The sequence below is a fragment of the Pholcus phalangioides genome, unplaced genomic scaffold (assembly GCF_987345545.1).
Source record: "Pholcus phalangioides strain wild (caught in Gottingen) unplaced genomic scaffold, Ppha-v1.0 ptg000015l_1, whole genome shotgun sequence".
Classification (NCBI taxonomy): Eukaryota; Metazoa; Arthropoda; class Arachnida; order Araneae; family Pholcidae; genus Pholcus; species Pholcus phalangioides.
The window spans coordinates 68956250-68971124 of NW_028301608.1; the positions used below are offsets into that span (position 1 = coordinate 68956250).

At 41.2% G+C, this 14875-nt stretch overlaps 1 protein-coding gene and 1 non-coding gene across 2 annotated transcripts in view; one reads left to right on the forward strand and one right to left on the reverse strand.

Moving 5' to 3' along the window:
* Positions 1-4466: 4466 nt before the first annotated feature.
* LOC149076603 (galactoside alpha-(1,2)-fucosyltransferase 2-like) overlaps positions 4467-14875 on the reverse strand; it is a 30277-nt gene continuing 19868 nt past the window's right edge. Inside the window, exon 2 of the mRNA XM_089244225.1 lies at positions 4467-7972. Within this exon, the coding sequence (XP_089100351.1) occupies positions 7101-7972 (872 nt within the window). The 3' untranslated portion in view covers positions 4467-7100. The remainder of the gene's footprint in view (positions 7973-14875) is intronic.
* LOC149076604 (U6 spliceosomal RNA) lies at positions 12087-12190 on the forward strand. Its single transcript, XR_016194276.1, has one exon. It is a non-coding gene; the product is annotated as a U6 spliceosomal RNA (small nuclear RNA).

The window sequence follows — 14875 nt, forward strand, 5'->3', positions numbered from 1 at the left end:
TGGTGAAAGTTTTTTTTTCGTTTGATCCACTGCAATTTGTAGTAATGCTTCATTTCCCGCCATTGTGATTTTTCCGTAATTTAAACAATATTTGGCAACTTTGTTCGGATTTGGCTTCATTTTTGGCAATAATTGGTGATGTCCCGTATTTTCCCGTATTTAGAACACACTGAGCTATAGTAAAGCTATAAGTAAAAGCGATGAGCCATCTCTTTGGCCTCTAGTATTTAGGAAAATAATCACTTGGGCTGTTTTTTCCTCTTCATATTGCACCTATTATTTTGCTCTTAAAGTGGTATTTGTGCGAAAATTTGACAAAAACACAGTTTCAAATTGAATTCGAAATTTAAAATTGTTCTGTGTTCGAGTTTTTGTTCTTAGAAGTATTTCTACAATATATAAATATAAACAGCTGAAAGGCATTATATATGCTAATGTTTTGCATTAAAATGCCCTTTTCGCAAAAAAAAAAAGAAAAGTCAGATTTTTTTTAACACCGCTTGTTCAAGTGTCTTAAAACATTGTTTATCTCTCAGCACTGAGGTGTTACATGTTTTCGCAGAATTTTTTAAAAATTAAAATGCTGAAAAGAAATTTTGTGGCACAAGATATGGGTAAATTTTGGTTATTTTTGAAAAGGTTCCATATTGTTGAAGTTAATATTCGAAAACAAATAACAACTAAAATTTTAAAAGCTCTCAATTTTTCCAGTTTATCGCGATCGATTTCCAAATAAATCGTTTGCATACTATACCTAGAGTAGCTTTTATCCCAGAATGGGACAGATTATGCACAGAGCGAAAGCTAGACGTCGCATTGAAACAGGAACATACAGGCGTATATCGTCAGTGATCATCGCAGTAGATTTTAACACCGGATATATCAAGGCGTTTTAGCCGAAGCCCGATTTCACTTTGAAGCAAAGTATGCAATTCATCATCATGTGCTTGTTCCCGTGCCAATTCAGCATAAAGTAGTTCGATTGCACAAGTAGCGTGTATTTGACAAATTCTTGAAAAAGCATCAGCAATGACGTTACTATCCTCAGGCAATATCGTAAATCCATCGAAAACTGACATATATTCGAAAGGTCTATGTTGAAGGGGGGAGAACATTTATCGTTACGTTGTTTAAAAGCATACGTGAGAGAACGATGATCAATGAAAATTATGAAGGTGCGTCCCTCCAAAATATGCTTGAAATGTTTAACAGTTGAATATATTGCTAAGAGCTTTCTGCCATATGTACTGCGCCCTTTTTCAGTCGAACTGAGCTTGCGTCAATAAAATGGCAATGGTTGGGTTTTGTTTCCTAGATACTGTTGAAGGACTGCACCTAATGAGGTATCAGAAGCATCGGACGCAAAAAACAATTTTGCGTTCGGAACAGGAGGGGCCAGAAGGGCAGCGTTAGCAATTGATTGCTTGCATGACAAAAAAGCGGATTTGGCCTCCTCGGACCAAACTATTTCAGTTTTTTTTTAAATCTCGCTAATTCATGTAAAGGAGCTTGCACCCTGGTGGCATCTTTAAGGAATCTGTGATAGAAATTTACAATTACTAAAAAACGCTTCAATTCAGTCACTGTTGATGACAAGGGATAATCAAGCAACGTTTGTACTCGATCTGATAAAGGTGCAATCCCTTCAGGGAAAACAAGAAAATCCAGAAAATTAATGTAACGTTATTCATGACCGAATTCACTTTTAGATGGATTGATCAAGGTACTATAGCCATTTAGTCTTCGAAAGACGCGTTTTAAGTCAGCTTCATGAGATTTTTCATCAATGAAAGCAATTAACAAATCATCGAGATATGCGTAACAATAATTTAAGTCACGAAGCGCTTCGTCAATAAAACGTTGAAACGTTTGAGCTGCATTTTTGAGACCGAAGCACATATAAACGTATTCGTATAGCCCAATAAGCATAATTATGGTGGTTTTAGAATGTCTTCAGGATCGATCGGTATTCGCCTTTATTAAATCGATTTTTTGAAAAAATCGTTTTACTTCTCAAGTTAATGGAAAAGTCTGGTATATTAGGAAGGGAAAGGGGTATCTATCCGGAATGGTTATCGCATTGAATCCACGGAAGTCCCCGCAAATTCTCTATCCATTGTTGTTTTTTTTTTTTTTTTTGGAACAAGGTGGACAGGACTCGATCAAGGGCTTTTTGAGGGCCGAATCATGCCTTGTTGCAAAAATTCGTTAAATTGCTTTTTAACAGCTGCAAGTTTCTAGGAAGACAATCTTCTAGTCTTTGCGAAAACCGGTGGTCCCGTAGTTTCGATGAAGTATGTGACAGAGTGTTTCTTTGGAACTGCATTTAAAACTGAGCTAGTAGATTTTGGAAATTTGGCTAATAGACGGTGGTATAGGGAATCACCGGAGAGCGGCGTTAAACCAAAAGAGGCGTGGCCTATACAATTCACTGATAGTGAGGTTTCGTTATCGATCAAACGAGAATTTTTAACACCTATAAATAAATCAAATCTTTCCAAAAAATCGACTCCAATAATGGGATGTGAAACATCTGCCACAATGAAAACGAAAATTTAGTCTCTCCTTAATCCAAGATTCAGAACTAGATCTTTGTTGCCAAACGTTTAAATTTGGGATCCATTTGCAACATATAGTGAGGTTTTATGAAGTTAGTCAGGCGTTTCGGAAAAGAAACTTATTGATGCGCCAGTGTCAATTAGAAATCGGAAATCCGTATTAACATCGATGATAAATAGGCGACTGAGGCTTTCGTCGGCTGTCGTCTTTTGCGATAACCGCAAGATCGTCTAGGACAGTGATTCCCAACGTGGGCGTTAACGCCCACTTGGGGGCGATGGAAAGTTCCAGGGGGGGGGGGGGTGGTAGAAGCTACGGGTAAAGCATGGGATCCTATGGGTTAGATTGCGTTGGGGGGCGATGGGAGAAAAAAAATTCTGAAGAAGGGGGCGATGGGACAAAAAAGGTTGGGAAACTATGGTCTAGGACAATGATTCCCAACGTGGGGCCCCCACAAGGGGGCAATTTGAGTTTTTCTATGAAAAAAGGCTTGGAATCCCTTCCAAACTCCCTTCATTTTTTTCTTTGAGTTCACATTTTTAATTTTTGAACAATGTCTTAATTTCTCTCTTTTATTTTTCGCCTACGGGTTCTTATTGTTTTGTGTTGTGTGGAAAATTTATGTCAGTAAGATAAAATCCATGGAACCCCTATATGAAACTAAAATGAAGAAAAATGGAGGCCACGAACTCCCCCCTTTAAAAAATTATTTTTGTGTATAGCAATGTAAAACCAATGAGTTATTCATTTTCTGATCCAAGCTCACACACAGACCCAATGCAGTCTCTCCGAGGAGGACCCCTGATTATGAACCACTGCTTTCGAACAAGTAAAAGTACACAGAAATGGTGGGACAAAGGCCCCAAGTTCTAAAATTTATGGAGCTAAAGCAAAAAAATAATGGTTCTTACATTTGAAAAAAAAAAAAAAAATCTTGGTTAGGAACTACGAAGTTTCTTACCAGGGGGGGGGGGGGTACTCCCTAACGAAAGTACGGGGGTACATCAGGATTTCAGAGAAGCTTTGGTGGGGCGGAACCACTAGTCTAGGTGATCGAGAAAGCCTTTCAAATGATTGCCGTAGCGAAGCAATTTCGTTTTTCAAATCATAAGGCTCTGAAGTAAGGTGTCTCGCATGACGCATGAGAAACCTCACAGATTTTGTCAGCTATTTTTGCTAACCGAATTAACGGTTCGAATTCGTAACCGAATTAACCGAACGTAAACGGTTCACTAAAATGTCACTATCCATTTTACCCTCAGCTAACGTTTGCATTTCGTGCAAAAGCTGGGACGGGTGTTTGTGGCCTAGTTGAAGCTCCTGAAGGAGCACTAGCAATCTGGTAGATTCTGATTGTTCAAATTGCTTGAGTTTCAAGAGCCTCGTATATGTGCTGTTGAGGAGGATTGCGAACGATAATAAAAACTTCATAATCAAGAGCTCCTACAACGAAATTAAATTCAGTTTCATCGGTGGTTAGGCCTGCCGTGTTGAATTGGGACTCAATTTGAAGAAACCAAATCTCTGGATTTGTTTCCCAGAACGGAGGAGCTCGAAAGGCAACATGCGAAACTTCGGCTGATGTAATAGGTTGAGCCATCACAAATGCCAAGTATGTAGACCGGAAAAACAACAAGCGGCAAATCGAGAGTGGAAAGTTTATTTCTCACCTTGAATTTTCAGTAATGTCTCTATATTGGGCAGCAACAAGTAGGCTTGAAAAGAATATCCAAAACTCTAGGAGATTAGAAAATATTCATCTTTGAAAAACGTACGTACGGAAAGCACATGGTGCGAATCGAAACGTAAACAGTTGAAGAAATTAACTCGATTATCTAAAATCAGTTGCGTCCTAGAGGTAGCCACCAATAATCCGATGCTTGAATAGTGACAAGATAAAAAACACATTAAAAACTTGACAATTTATTTATATACAGTATAAGAAAGAGGTATAACGAGAAGACAGACATGTGTGTTTAATATCAGCAGTACAAGTCAAACTGAACGTATACAAAGTACACTCACTCAAAGAAAAGTGAGGAGGGTGCGTCATCTACAGGGATAAATAAAACGCACTACAAAATAACTATACGCATAGATGTAAGGTTACTAACCGTCCTCCTACGTCCTTCTTTTTTATGTCATTTCAAGCGTCCTCCTACGTTTTGAAAAATTCGCCCTTTTATCCTTCACATTTCACTTTTACGGAATTATTTTTCTTTTTTTCTGGGGAATTTTTTTTCTCCACTTTGAAACATATATTTCTTTATTGTACATACATTGATATGAGTGTTTTTGTGTCTCCCCTCCCCAACACACGCATTTACCAATAGCCGTCGAAATTCCCAGAATTTTTTCTGTTTCTGCTCTTTTTAGCGGTTCTGTTTTAGATTTGGGAAAAATTAGTGACGTCACTAAGGGTGCGTGCACAGTCGCTCTCCTTTCTCAGTTTGCGAATCCGGTAACCCTACACAGAAGAAGCAGAGGCGGATTTAACGGCGGGCACACCTGGTGCACACCCGGGGACCAGACTTCTGAAAGGTCCCGAAAAAACTCGAGCTTTACGCTTTTTTCTAATTTAAGGGACCCATTGGGGCCTCAACCGAGTGAGGAGGGTGTGCCATCTATACAGACTGTGACGCACTGCAAGAAGGACGTTGATTGGGGAAACGGAATATCCGGCCGATTATCACCAATAACTCCTAGCAATTACTAAAATTACTGTCATTACAACAAATAAAGCCAAATCACACTAATTTCGTTCGTATGGACAACATAGGTACAGAAAAACATCTCAATCTATCCTTGTTTAGCTTTGTGTCACGCAATGTTATAATTAAGGATACAATCGGAGCTATATCTTTTAGCCCCTAGGGTGCGGGAATAGTCGGATAAAAGCTGCTCCACGACTGTGTAAAAAAAATGGGGTTTTTTTTCAGTTACTCAAACTATATATACTGTACATACATTAAGTACATGTTCTTTGCCCCCCCCCCCCGGAAAAAGTTGAAATGACGTACATGCATACGTTGCAAATACAGTGATGCCTCGAAGTTAATTCGTTCCGGAATCACGTTCGTTAGCTGAAAACTTCGTAACTAGGGGTATCACTGTGCAGTGAAACCAGTTCAAGAGGGACACTTTATGGGACAGAAACCTGTCTTCGACGGTATCAAAACATAGTCCCCCTCATTGATTAATGTCTTCATGCGGGTGTGTGTGCACCTTTACAAAAAATGGAAACCTATCTAAAACGTAATATTATTTCTCTTGACGTTCCGTTTCGTAGAGGTTTCATTTTATAATAAAATCGGAAAAATTATGATTCAATTCAAAGAATCTGGGTGCGAACTCACAATCACCAACAAAAGAGTAGGTGGGGGGGGGGGACAGGTAGGCATTCTACCACTACTCCACAGTGCACAATCATCGCGCATAGTACAAGAACAAGCATGTTAGAGAATAGAGAAATAATTGAAAAAAAACAACAAAAACTGGAATATATATGCGTATGTCCTCTAAATGACATTTTTAAGAACGTCATGTTGAAAAATTTAATTGAAAAACAATTCACATCATCTCAAGTTGATGGAACACGCTTATTATCCCTGGATGATGGGAGCATGTTGTGGGTTAAAAACTTCGAAAAGTCTGTGTTACTTACGGATGTCTACATAGGCGGAGATGGACTTAAAAATCTGAGGGGGGACACGATGATGATGTTAATTCATATACATTAGAGCAGTCGGCGCCGCCTTCGACGCAAGGGGGGGGGACAATGCGCCCCCCCATGAATGTCTGGCAACCTTATCATGTACATTCATTACAAGATGGAGTGGTGAGATCAGAAAGCTGTCTGGAATTGGATCCGGCAATTTGGATTAGAGAAAAAAAAATCTCTCCCTGAACAGGAGGCAGACTTGCGAAACGGCACTTACAAAACACAAAAATGAGTACGTATCTGCTATTTTCACTTCTGACTTGAAAGACAGATGGCAGCATTTGGGTCACAAAACAGGCAAGCTTCAAATGTCACAAACACGGGACACACCCACATACATAAACGTACAACATTTACGTCAATTTCAGTTCATTACACATTTCTCAGATGAATGTTTTCGAGGTGCAAGTATAGTTTAGCACTAGTAGTGGATTGTAAATTGTTTTTGCTGCTGATATATCCATTGAAACATACTGTGTATCCAGTTCTCTTTTGTTCCAGACTATGCCAAGAAGCTGGGCTGGAAGAGATCTCGACAACGGGATAAGTCCAGGGGCAGAGTTCTGGCGTTCATTCATTGTGTATCGAGTTCTGACAAGTATAATTCCAATCCAATATTATTTTATGTCAAACATTTTTCCTGTGCCCCCGATTGAGGTCCTTTTAAAGGGGCATTAAAAGAGTCCGGCATCGCCATATTACAATTTGTCGTCCTCGTCATGGCCCGGATTGAAAATTCGGATTCGATAGGTCAATTTTCTGGATAGACTAGTCTATTTGACTCGAGCGACCGCTCTTTTCCTCTTCTTTGAAATCCCATTCATTCGAGTTGGCTTGATTTGGTTTCGATGCCGTGCCATCCAGGAAGGTACATTTTGTCAAAGAGAAATTCGTTTTTGGTGAATTCCGTGTCTGGGGGCAAGAACTTGTCGAAGTAGGTCACTTCGCCCCCCGCGAGGTAACCGCCCCAGAATCCGAAGGTCCCGTACGTCATGATGGTATGGTTGCACTCGACGAGCGTGGCCATGTCGTGCGCCGGGCCAGGTGACTCAGCCGTCACGATGATTCCGAACTTGACCAAATTCTGTCGACACCACTCCCTGTCGTCGCTGACCGCCAGGAACAGGACTTTGTCGCTGCCGTATTTTTGCTTGTAATAGTTCGTCGCCTTCTGGAAATATTCCAGGTCTACGGATTTGCCGCCGAACGCGTGAAGCCAGTGTCCCGATTCCTTTCCCAAGTAGTCGGTTCTTCTCACGTGGACTCCAACGAATATCAAGTCTTCGGCCTTCCGGTCACCACGTGCCTTCGAGAGGGTGTCGCGAGCGTAATTCCTTATGTTCTCTTTGAACCTGAACAACAGTCTCAGTTCGCCGCGCACATGATCGAAGAACGTGTAAGAGCAGGGGTAAGGGTATCCCTTTATGATGTTGCTCAGAGTGTCTATCATCTTGTCCTTCTCCTCGAAAAACGGTTTGATGATCCAGGGAAACTTCTCGCGGAAGTTTTTCTCGTTCAGCACGGGTATTCCAATGTCAAAATAGGCGCTTATCTTCTCGTAGTTACACCGGGGTATGAGCATCTCCCTATTGTTCAGTTTGCTCAGTCCGTACAATGTCGCGAGCGTGCACATCTGATTGCCCAATCTTCCTTGGTTGCAGTGTATAGTTAGAGGCTCGAGCTCGGGGGAACCTGCGGAAGACACACATGTTAATTGATTTGAATTGCAAACAATTCAAGTTATTCAAACGCTTCAAATATTTGCTTAAAAAAAGTTAATTAAACTAGACATTATATACAATATTGTAGATTATGTATATACAAATATACAGGTAGCATGGGTAGCAGGACGCATGCATTTTACTAGCGAACCATTGATCCTAGAGACATACTTCCAATTAGAAAAAGTATCCAAATAACGTGTAGACCTCGGATAAGTCATTCATATTGCAAGGAGTTGTATAGTTATTGAAATATAGAAATATTAACTTTTTACACTAACAACCTGTCCTAAAATACCCAATTATAAAGTTGTTGGCATCGGGAGAGACAGGGCAACAACTTTCTAAATGGGTTTTAAGGCACACGAGGACTGTATAAAAAGTTTATTTTTTTATTTCAGTAGTTATACAACTACTTGCAACATGAATGACATATCTAAGTACTACACGTTATTTTGATACTTTTTCTAATTGGATGTATGTCTCTAGGATCAATGGTTCGCCAGTAAAATGCCATACGTTCTGTTACCTATGCCTCATATAAAAATGATGTATTTTTTAAAGTAAATTTTTTTCAATGGAGATCCAATTTGGATTTGATATTCGATAGAGTCTTGTACTTCATTTCGTTGGAATTGTACATCCGTGTAGGTTGAAATCAACGTCAATACAGTCAACCCTCGGTTCACGAACTTAATTCGTTCCTGAAGTCTGTTCCTAAACCGAATTGTTCTCAAACCGAAATAATTTTTCCCATAGGAATCAATGTAAAATGAATTAATCCGTTCTTTGGGACTGTGCGATAAATTGAGAGTCCGTCTGCACCCAGGTTCAATTTAGGTGGCCGTATAAGGTACTGAAAGGGAATGAGTTAATTAAAAACTCCAACACATTGATGGTCCATGGTGTTACAAAAATAAACAATTAACTTAAATTGGAGGATTACATATTGATGCTTCTCGTTAACATGACAGTTCTAGCGCATCCTTTTAAAAAACCAAATATATCATCATTGTAAATTAGCATATTGTCCGTGGGTTGTTGTTATAGCTGGGATGAAACGCAAGTCCTGGCGCAAGAGCACCGATGACCCGTTATTATGGGAAATTTGCAGGTAGTGTGTAGACTAACATAGTGTCGGTGAGATAACAATCGACTCTAAGGCATCCTGTTGCTGTACCATCCAGTGGATATCATCTTTGTTTTTGCCACCACCATTCCGGCAACCAGGCGGGCGAGACCTCGAAGTTCATAGAAAAGGGCTACCTTTTCTTCAAGCGTTTAGCATCGTTCCAACTGCTGTCCAATCTCATTCTCCAACTCCCGCGAAAAAGCGGTACTAATTCAGTATACAATTCATCAATACCCGTCAATTACACGTGATTGGAGAAATCCCATTGATCGAGGGCTCCTTTATACGAGCTCGTCTTCTATATAATCCCCTGTATAAGATCACGTGCTTGTTTTCTCGCGGTTGTGGCGATGCTGATGATGTTTCCGACTACTTTATTAGTAAATACATCTGTAGACCGAACTCCGTTCGGCGCGGGCTTGCGGCCCACCTCGCTGCGCTTGGACGTCGCTTCGCTCCTCTGGCCATTAAAGGAATGGGGGGGGGGGGCTGCCCCCGGACTAAAAATATCAACTCTGTTTTCACCACAACCAGAAACATGGCAAAACTGATAAGTTCAAACAAAATGTTTCAAAAACCGGCCACGAGCAATACTATACCGCGGCAGGATATGTTCCGTAGTTCCAATTTTTACTAGGAAGATCAGAACCAGTACAATTAAAATTAATTTAAGAGATCAAGAAATGAAGATGGAATTCAGAAAAAAAAAACGCAACAGTCCATCTGAACCCGCAACCTTCGATGTTAGAGTATCTTACATTAACCACTACACCAATTGCAGTTGTGCCCTACGTAAAATTAAATAAATATCTAGAAACCTTGAGTGAATATGTGTTAAACGTAGCCAGGTAATATATTGGTGCCAACCAATAGTCTCCCAAACAGAATATCTGCCACTCTTCGCCAACGCTAAGCGCCAAGCCGGCAACCCATTCATTTTCGTTGCATCTTCACCAGCCACCACTGTGCCTTACGAGAATTAACGGCTCGTCTGCGACGATTCATGAAATAAACAAATCTAGATTTAAGGAAATGAATTTTTTTACTTTTTTTTAAGGGGCGCGCGCTAGGTGTTTCGATTCCCTCGCCCCTTAAACGGCTCGTAACTTTCCCCGCTCGACGAATTTCATGATTCGACGCGTCGGAAAATCTGCATATACCGGGTGCTCCATGGCATATTGCTCCTATTCATTCTACCGCATACTTCTTTCTATTTCGCCAATAAATTTTTTTTTTTGATTTTAGCAAATATTATTGATCTTTAACCCACTTCAACAAAATTTATTATTATTATTTTTTAATTAGCTCACATTATTATTCTTCAATTAGTAGATTTCATATTTTGAAATTTTTATTACTCTGGTGTGAGCCGCCCCACGATACTGCACAGGACTCCAAAGATTTCTAGTGTAACTTTTATAGTAGCTCTTATGCATAACTAATGGTTCTCATCCAACACTCAAAAAGTTACCATAAATCGAAGGAGATGAAAGGCAAACAAAATGAAAACGATGCAAGGGCAAAATCTGCACTCCAAGTATGTAATTGATTTTCTGTCTGTGTGTATGTTCTCTATACAAATCTACAATTTTAGCTCTGTCGTCGAAAAATTTTGCATATATACCAAACGGGACTCGAACGATAGGCTACATTAAGAGTTTGTCAGAGCTGGGCAAATGCCTGAAATGGGCCTACTATGAATACCCGTCTTTCAATAGTAGTTTCTGAGCCTCAACAATCATTTTCGGAACGTTTACTTTGGTTACCGTGGTCCCCTAGCAATGCATTTCAAACATTTTCATATGTATTTACAATGGTTTGTCACTTCTTTAATGCTGCCAGTATTATGTATAGCAGTTTATTTCTTTATAATAGTTTGGGGGCTGTTCAAATATTACGCCAGCAAATTTTTAGCCATTTTTGACCCTCCCCTCTTGTCAGAAAAATATCGTCATCAGCTCTGCCCCTGCCTTTTAACGCATATTGGTGGGATCAGAGACGTACATGAGAGGCGGCATAGGTGGCCTCATCGCTTCCCCCCCCCCCCCCCACGATCAAAAATTTATTTCTAATGCAAAAAAATATTTTTTTTAAAAAAAATTAAAATTTTGGAAGGAAATACACCTTTATATATACTAGCTATTGTTACGATCTGTAGGCGATAGATGGCGCAATCCTTATCGCAACCTTCCGTTAGCAACGGAAGCTTATACCAGTTTCGGTTAAGCGCACGAGTGCGCGGTGGAGAACTGGCAGGGCGTGTAGAGAAAAATCCAGAAAGTCCCGACCGTCCAGACAGTGATTCAACCCCTCCGTACGGTGGCGCTGCCGACTAGAAAACTGTAAAATAGAATTTTGTGGAATGTTCTTTTTCTCGAAGTTTCTCCGGGGTTATAAATACCGTCGCGCTCACAAGATGGCAGGCTCAAAAAGACTCGAATAGAGAGATTCGATGAATAGTCAGTTGTGTTTAAACTTTGCGAGAAAGTTGTTAGCTCTCTGATTACGTTGTAAATACGTGTAAATTGCTGTTCTGTAAATAAATCTGTGTTTGTCCGTCGAACCGCTTCTTGTTTTGCGACCTCGAAGTCTTGTGGAAAAGTATCCGGAACAATTTAGTGTCAGAAGTGGGATAATTCAAGATTAGCATGAAGACGAGAAGGATGGACATGGACGCGATGCGAGAACAGCTGAAACAACTGATGTCTTTGATGGGCCGGCCAGATGAAGATTGACATCGTCGAAGAGATGAACAAATCCATCGCTGGAGTAAAGGAAGAAATCCTCACCTCCATTGCTGCCGTCACAGAGCTGAAAGATCTTCTGAAGAGTGCCAAGAACGATCGTGGGAACTAGAAAGACAAGTCGATGGGTAGCTGGAAACGCCACGAAAAAGGCCCCCTGCGGAGCGAATGCTCATTCACAGCTACCGGTACGGAAGATGCGCCATGCCGAGTGTACCACGTCTCACAGATGCACGGAGGAACGATACAGAGAAGATTATCATGGCCCCTGCGCAAGGATGACACGCAAAATCGTGAAGCGTTCCACATTTTTTTGGCCGCTGTGGTGGCCGAGTGGTCATAGTGACGGACTCGCATCGCGGGGACCCGAAACCGACCATGGCCCTTGACCCATATCTTGTTTATTTCGTCCCAATTCATCAGCGTGCTATGGAAAGGGGGAAAGGGACGTGTGAAAGCACCAGCTTACTGAAGAAGCGAATTTTAATAAAAATAATAATAAAGCAACAAAAAACAAATGAGATTCATCAAGTATCCCTAGAAAACTTCCCCATGGGGGTCCCCAGATTCAATTCGCTGAATTTTAGTGGGGCCCCCACATTGGATATATCTTGGGCTACCGATGTGTTGCAAATTTTACAATGTTAAACAACAAAAATCAATGAGATACATCCAGGGGCACCGAATTACAACCTGCCAACATTTCCATGGAGCCCTGACCTGGAAGCTTGTCGGACAGCCCCCTGTGAGAATTTTTCATTTTTATCAATTTTACAACGAATAAAATCTAGGGCCCCACATCCAGTAGCGGGGACACAATACGCAGATTTTTAGTGGGCCCCAGACTGGCTATATCTCGGGCTTCGGCTGTTGCAAATTCTACAACAGAAAAGAATGAGATTCATCCAGGGCCCCCAAAATGAAACCTGTAAACATGGGGCCCCCGAATTGGAAGCTTGTTGGTCATCCTCCGGTGCGAGTGCTATGAAAAATTTTCATTTGCATTCGTTTTACCAACGAATAAAATCCAGGGCCCCCAACCAATTACCCGGGACACCAATTCGCATACTTTTGGTGGGGCCCCAGACTGGTTTTATCTCGGGCTTCCGCTGTTGCAAATTCTACAACAGAAAAGAATGAGATTCATCCAAGGCCCCCAAAATGAAACCTGTAAATATGGGGCCCCGAACTTGGAAGATTGTCGGTCATCCCCCGGAGCGAGTGCCATGAAAAATTTTCATTTGTATTCGTTTTACCAACGAATAAAATCCAGGGCCCCCAAAATCAAACCTGTGAACATGGGGCCCCCGAAGCTTGTCGGTCATCCTCCGGAGCGAGTGCCATGAAAAATTTTCATTTGTATTCGTTTTACCAACGAGTAAAATCCAAGGCCCCCAACCAATTACCCGGGACACCAATTCGCATACGTTTGGTGGGGCCCCAGACTGGATATATCTTTTGCTTCCGCTATCGCAAATTTTTCAACGTTAAAGCAGCAAGAAAACAATGAGATCCATCAAGGGCCCCTGTAAATGAAAACTTTTTACTTATACGTGAAATCTCCACCGGGTACCCCGACCCTCTGTTGGGAGCACTGCTGTTGTGTGTATATTATACATATACATACCTCTCGGCATGGAAGACCCCCCCCCCCCCACAAGTGCAGGGCTGACAGGGGCCATAACGATTCTTATCACTTTTTGATTTTTCACACTATAAATTAATCACAGAGGGGCCCCTGAAAAGCTGGTTTGGGGGCTCGAAATTTAAATTCCAGCCTAAGGGCTCTGCTGTAGGATGTAGGAGCCTCTCGGTACATGCACATAACATGGTCCCGATATTTGCTAGAGTTAAATGAATATTTGACCCAAAATCGTAACCGACTTCCGTCACTCAAAAACTTCACCCACTTCCGTCACTCGGTTGCTTAGCAACAGACCCTTTTCAAGTTTGTGATTTTATATGATAGAGTAGATATATAAGACAGGCGACATTGTCCATTGACAGCAACGGGAATCAAGGAACTTGATTGTCTATCAGAAGTCGCGCACAAAGACACCGTGAGACAATCCCAAAATACCGCATTTCATGCCAGAGGATCATAGTCTGTCTGATGAAGGGTTGTTATCAGCTTGTGAAGGAGTTGAAACATTCGTACTTTGGCACTGTTTCGTGACTGTTATTTTGTCTTCGTTTGAAACGACGTATCTAATAAGGCGCTTAATTCTTTCGATTCTGGAGTGTTTTCTCAGTAACTGTTTCTTCCAAGTGGTGTAATTCTGTGACGTAGTAGAGCCAAAATGAAAGTCCTTGGTATACTCGCATGCCGTAGCATAGTGAAAGACGGTTCCCTCCCCTCCCCATTTACACATGTTTGAAAACCTACTCTTATGAAAACGATGAAGATAGGAGGGGAAGGGGCCATGCTCTGAAAAAAATAAAATAGTCTCCCTAGACCAGCCATAACTAGAGCATTTAACTTGTGGGAGAACTTCATAGATCTTACGACCTGTTTTCGTGTCATTTGACCATCGTGATTGCCATTTCTGTAACAGATCATTTTGCAACTTCTTCATCGCCCACGACTTTGGAAGAAGGATAGAGAAATCTGTTCCTGGTCTTTCGGTCGCTCTTTTGGCTAACCGATCAGCTGCTTCATTCCCAGTATTTCCACTATGCGCTTTGATCCACGAGATATAGATTATGTCTATTTGGCAGTAACAGATCTCTAATTTTCCTAGCCATCATGTGGCGTGATAGGGGGTCTAGAACCGCATATAACGAAGAAAGTGAATCAGAAAGAATGTGTGTTTCTTTCTTGCTGGCGCTTGCCTGTTGCGTAGCTGTGAGCAGCGCAAACAGCTCCGCCTGAAATACCGTATTTAGATCATTGCGTTTATTGCTCCAGTTACTTATCTCCAAGTCATCCTGAAAGGTAACCATGGCCGAAGACACTCCGTGCTTAGTCTTGGAGCCATCAGTGTAGATCTTATGTTTA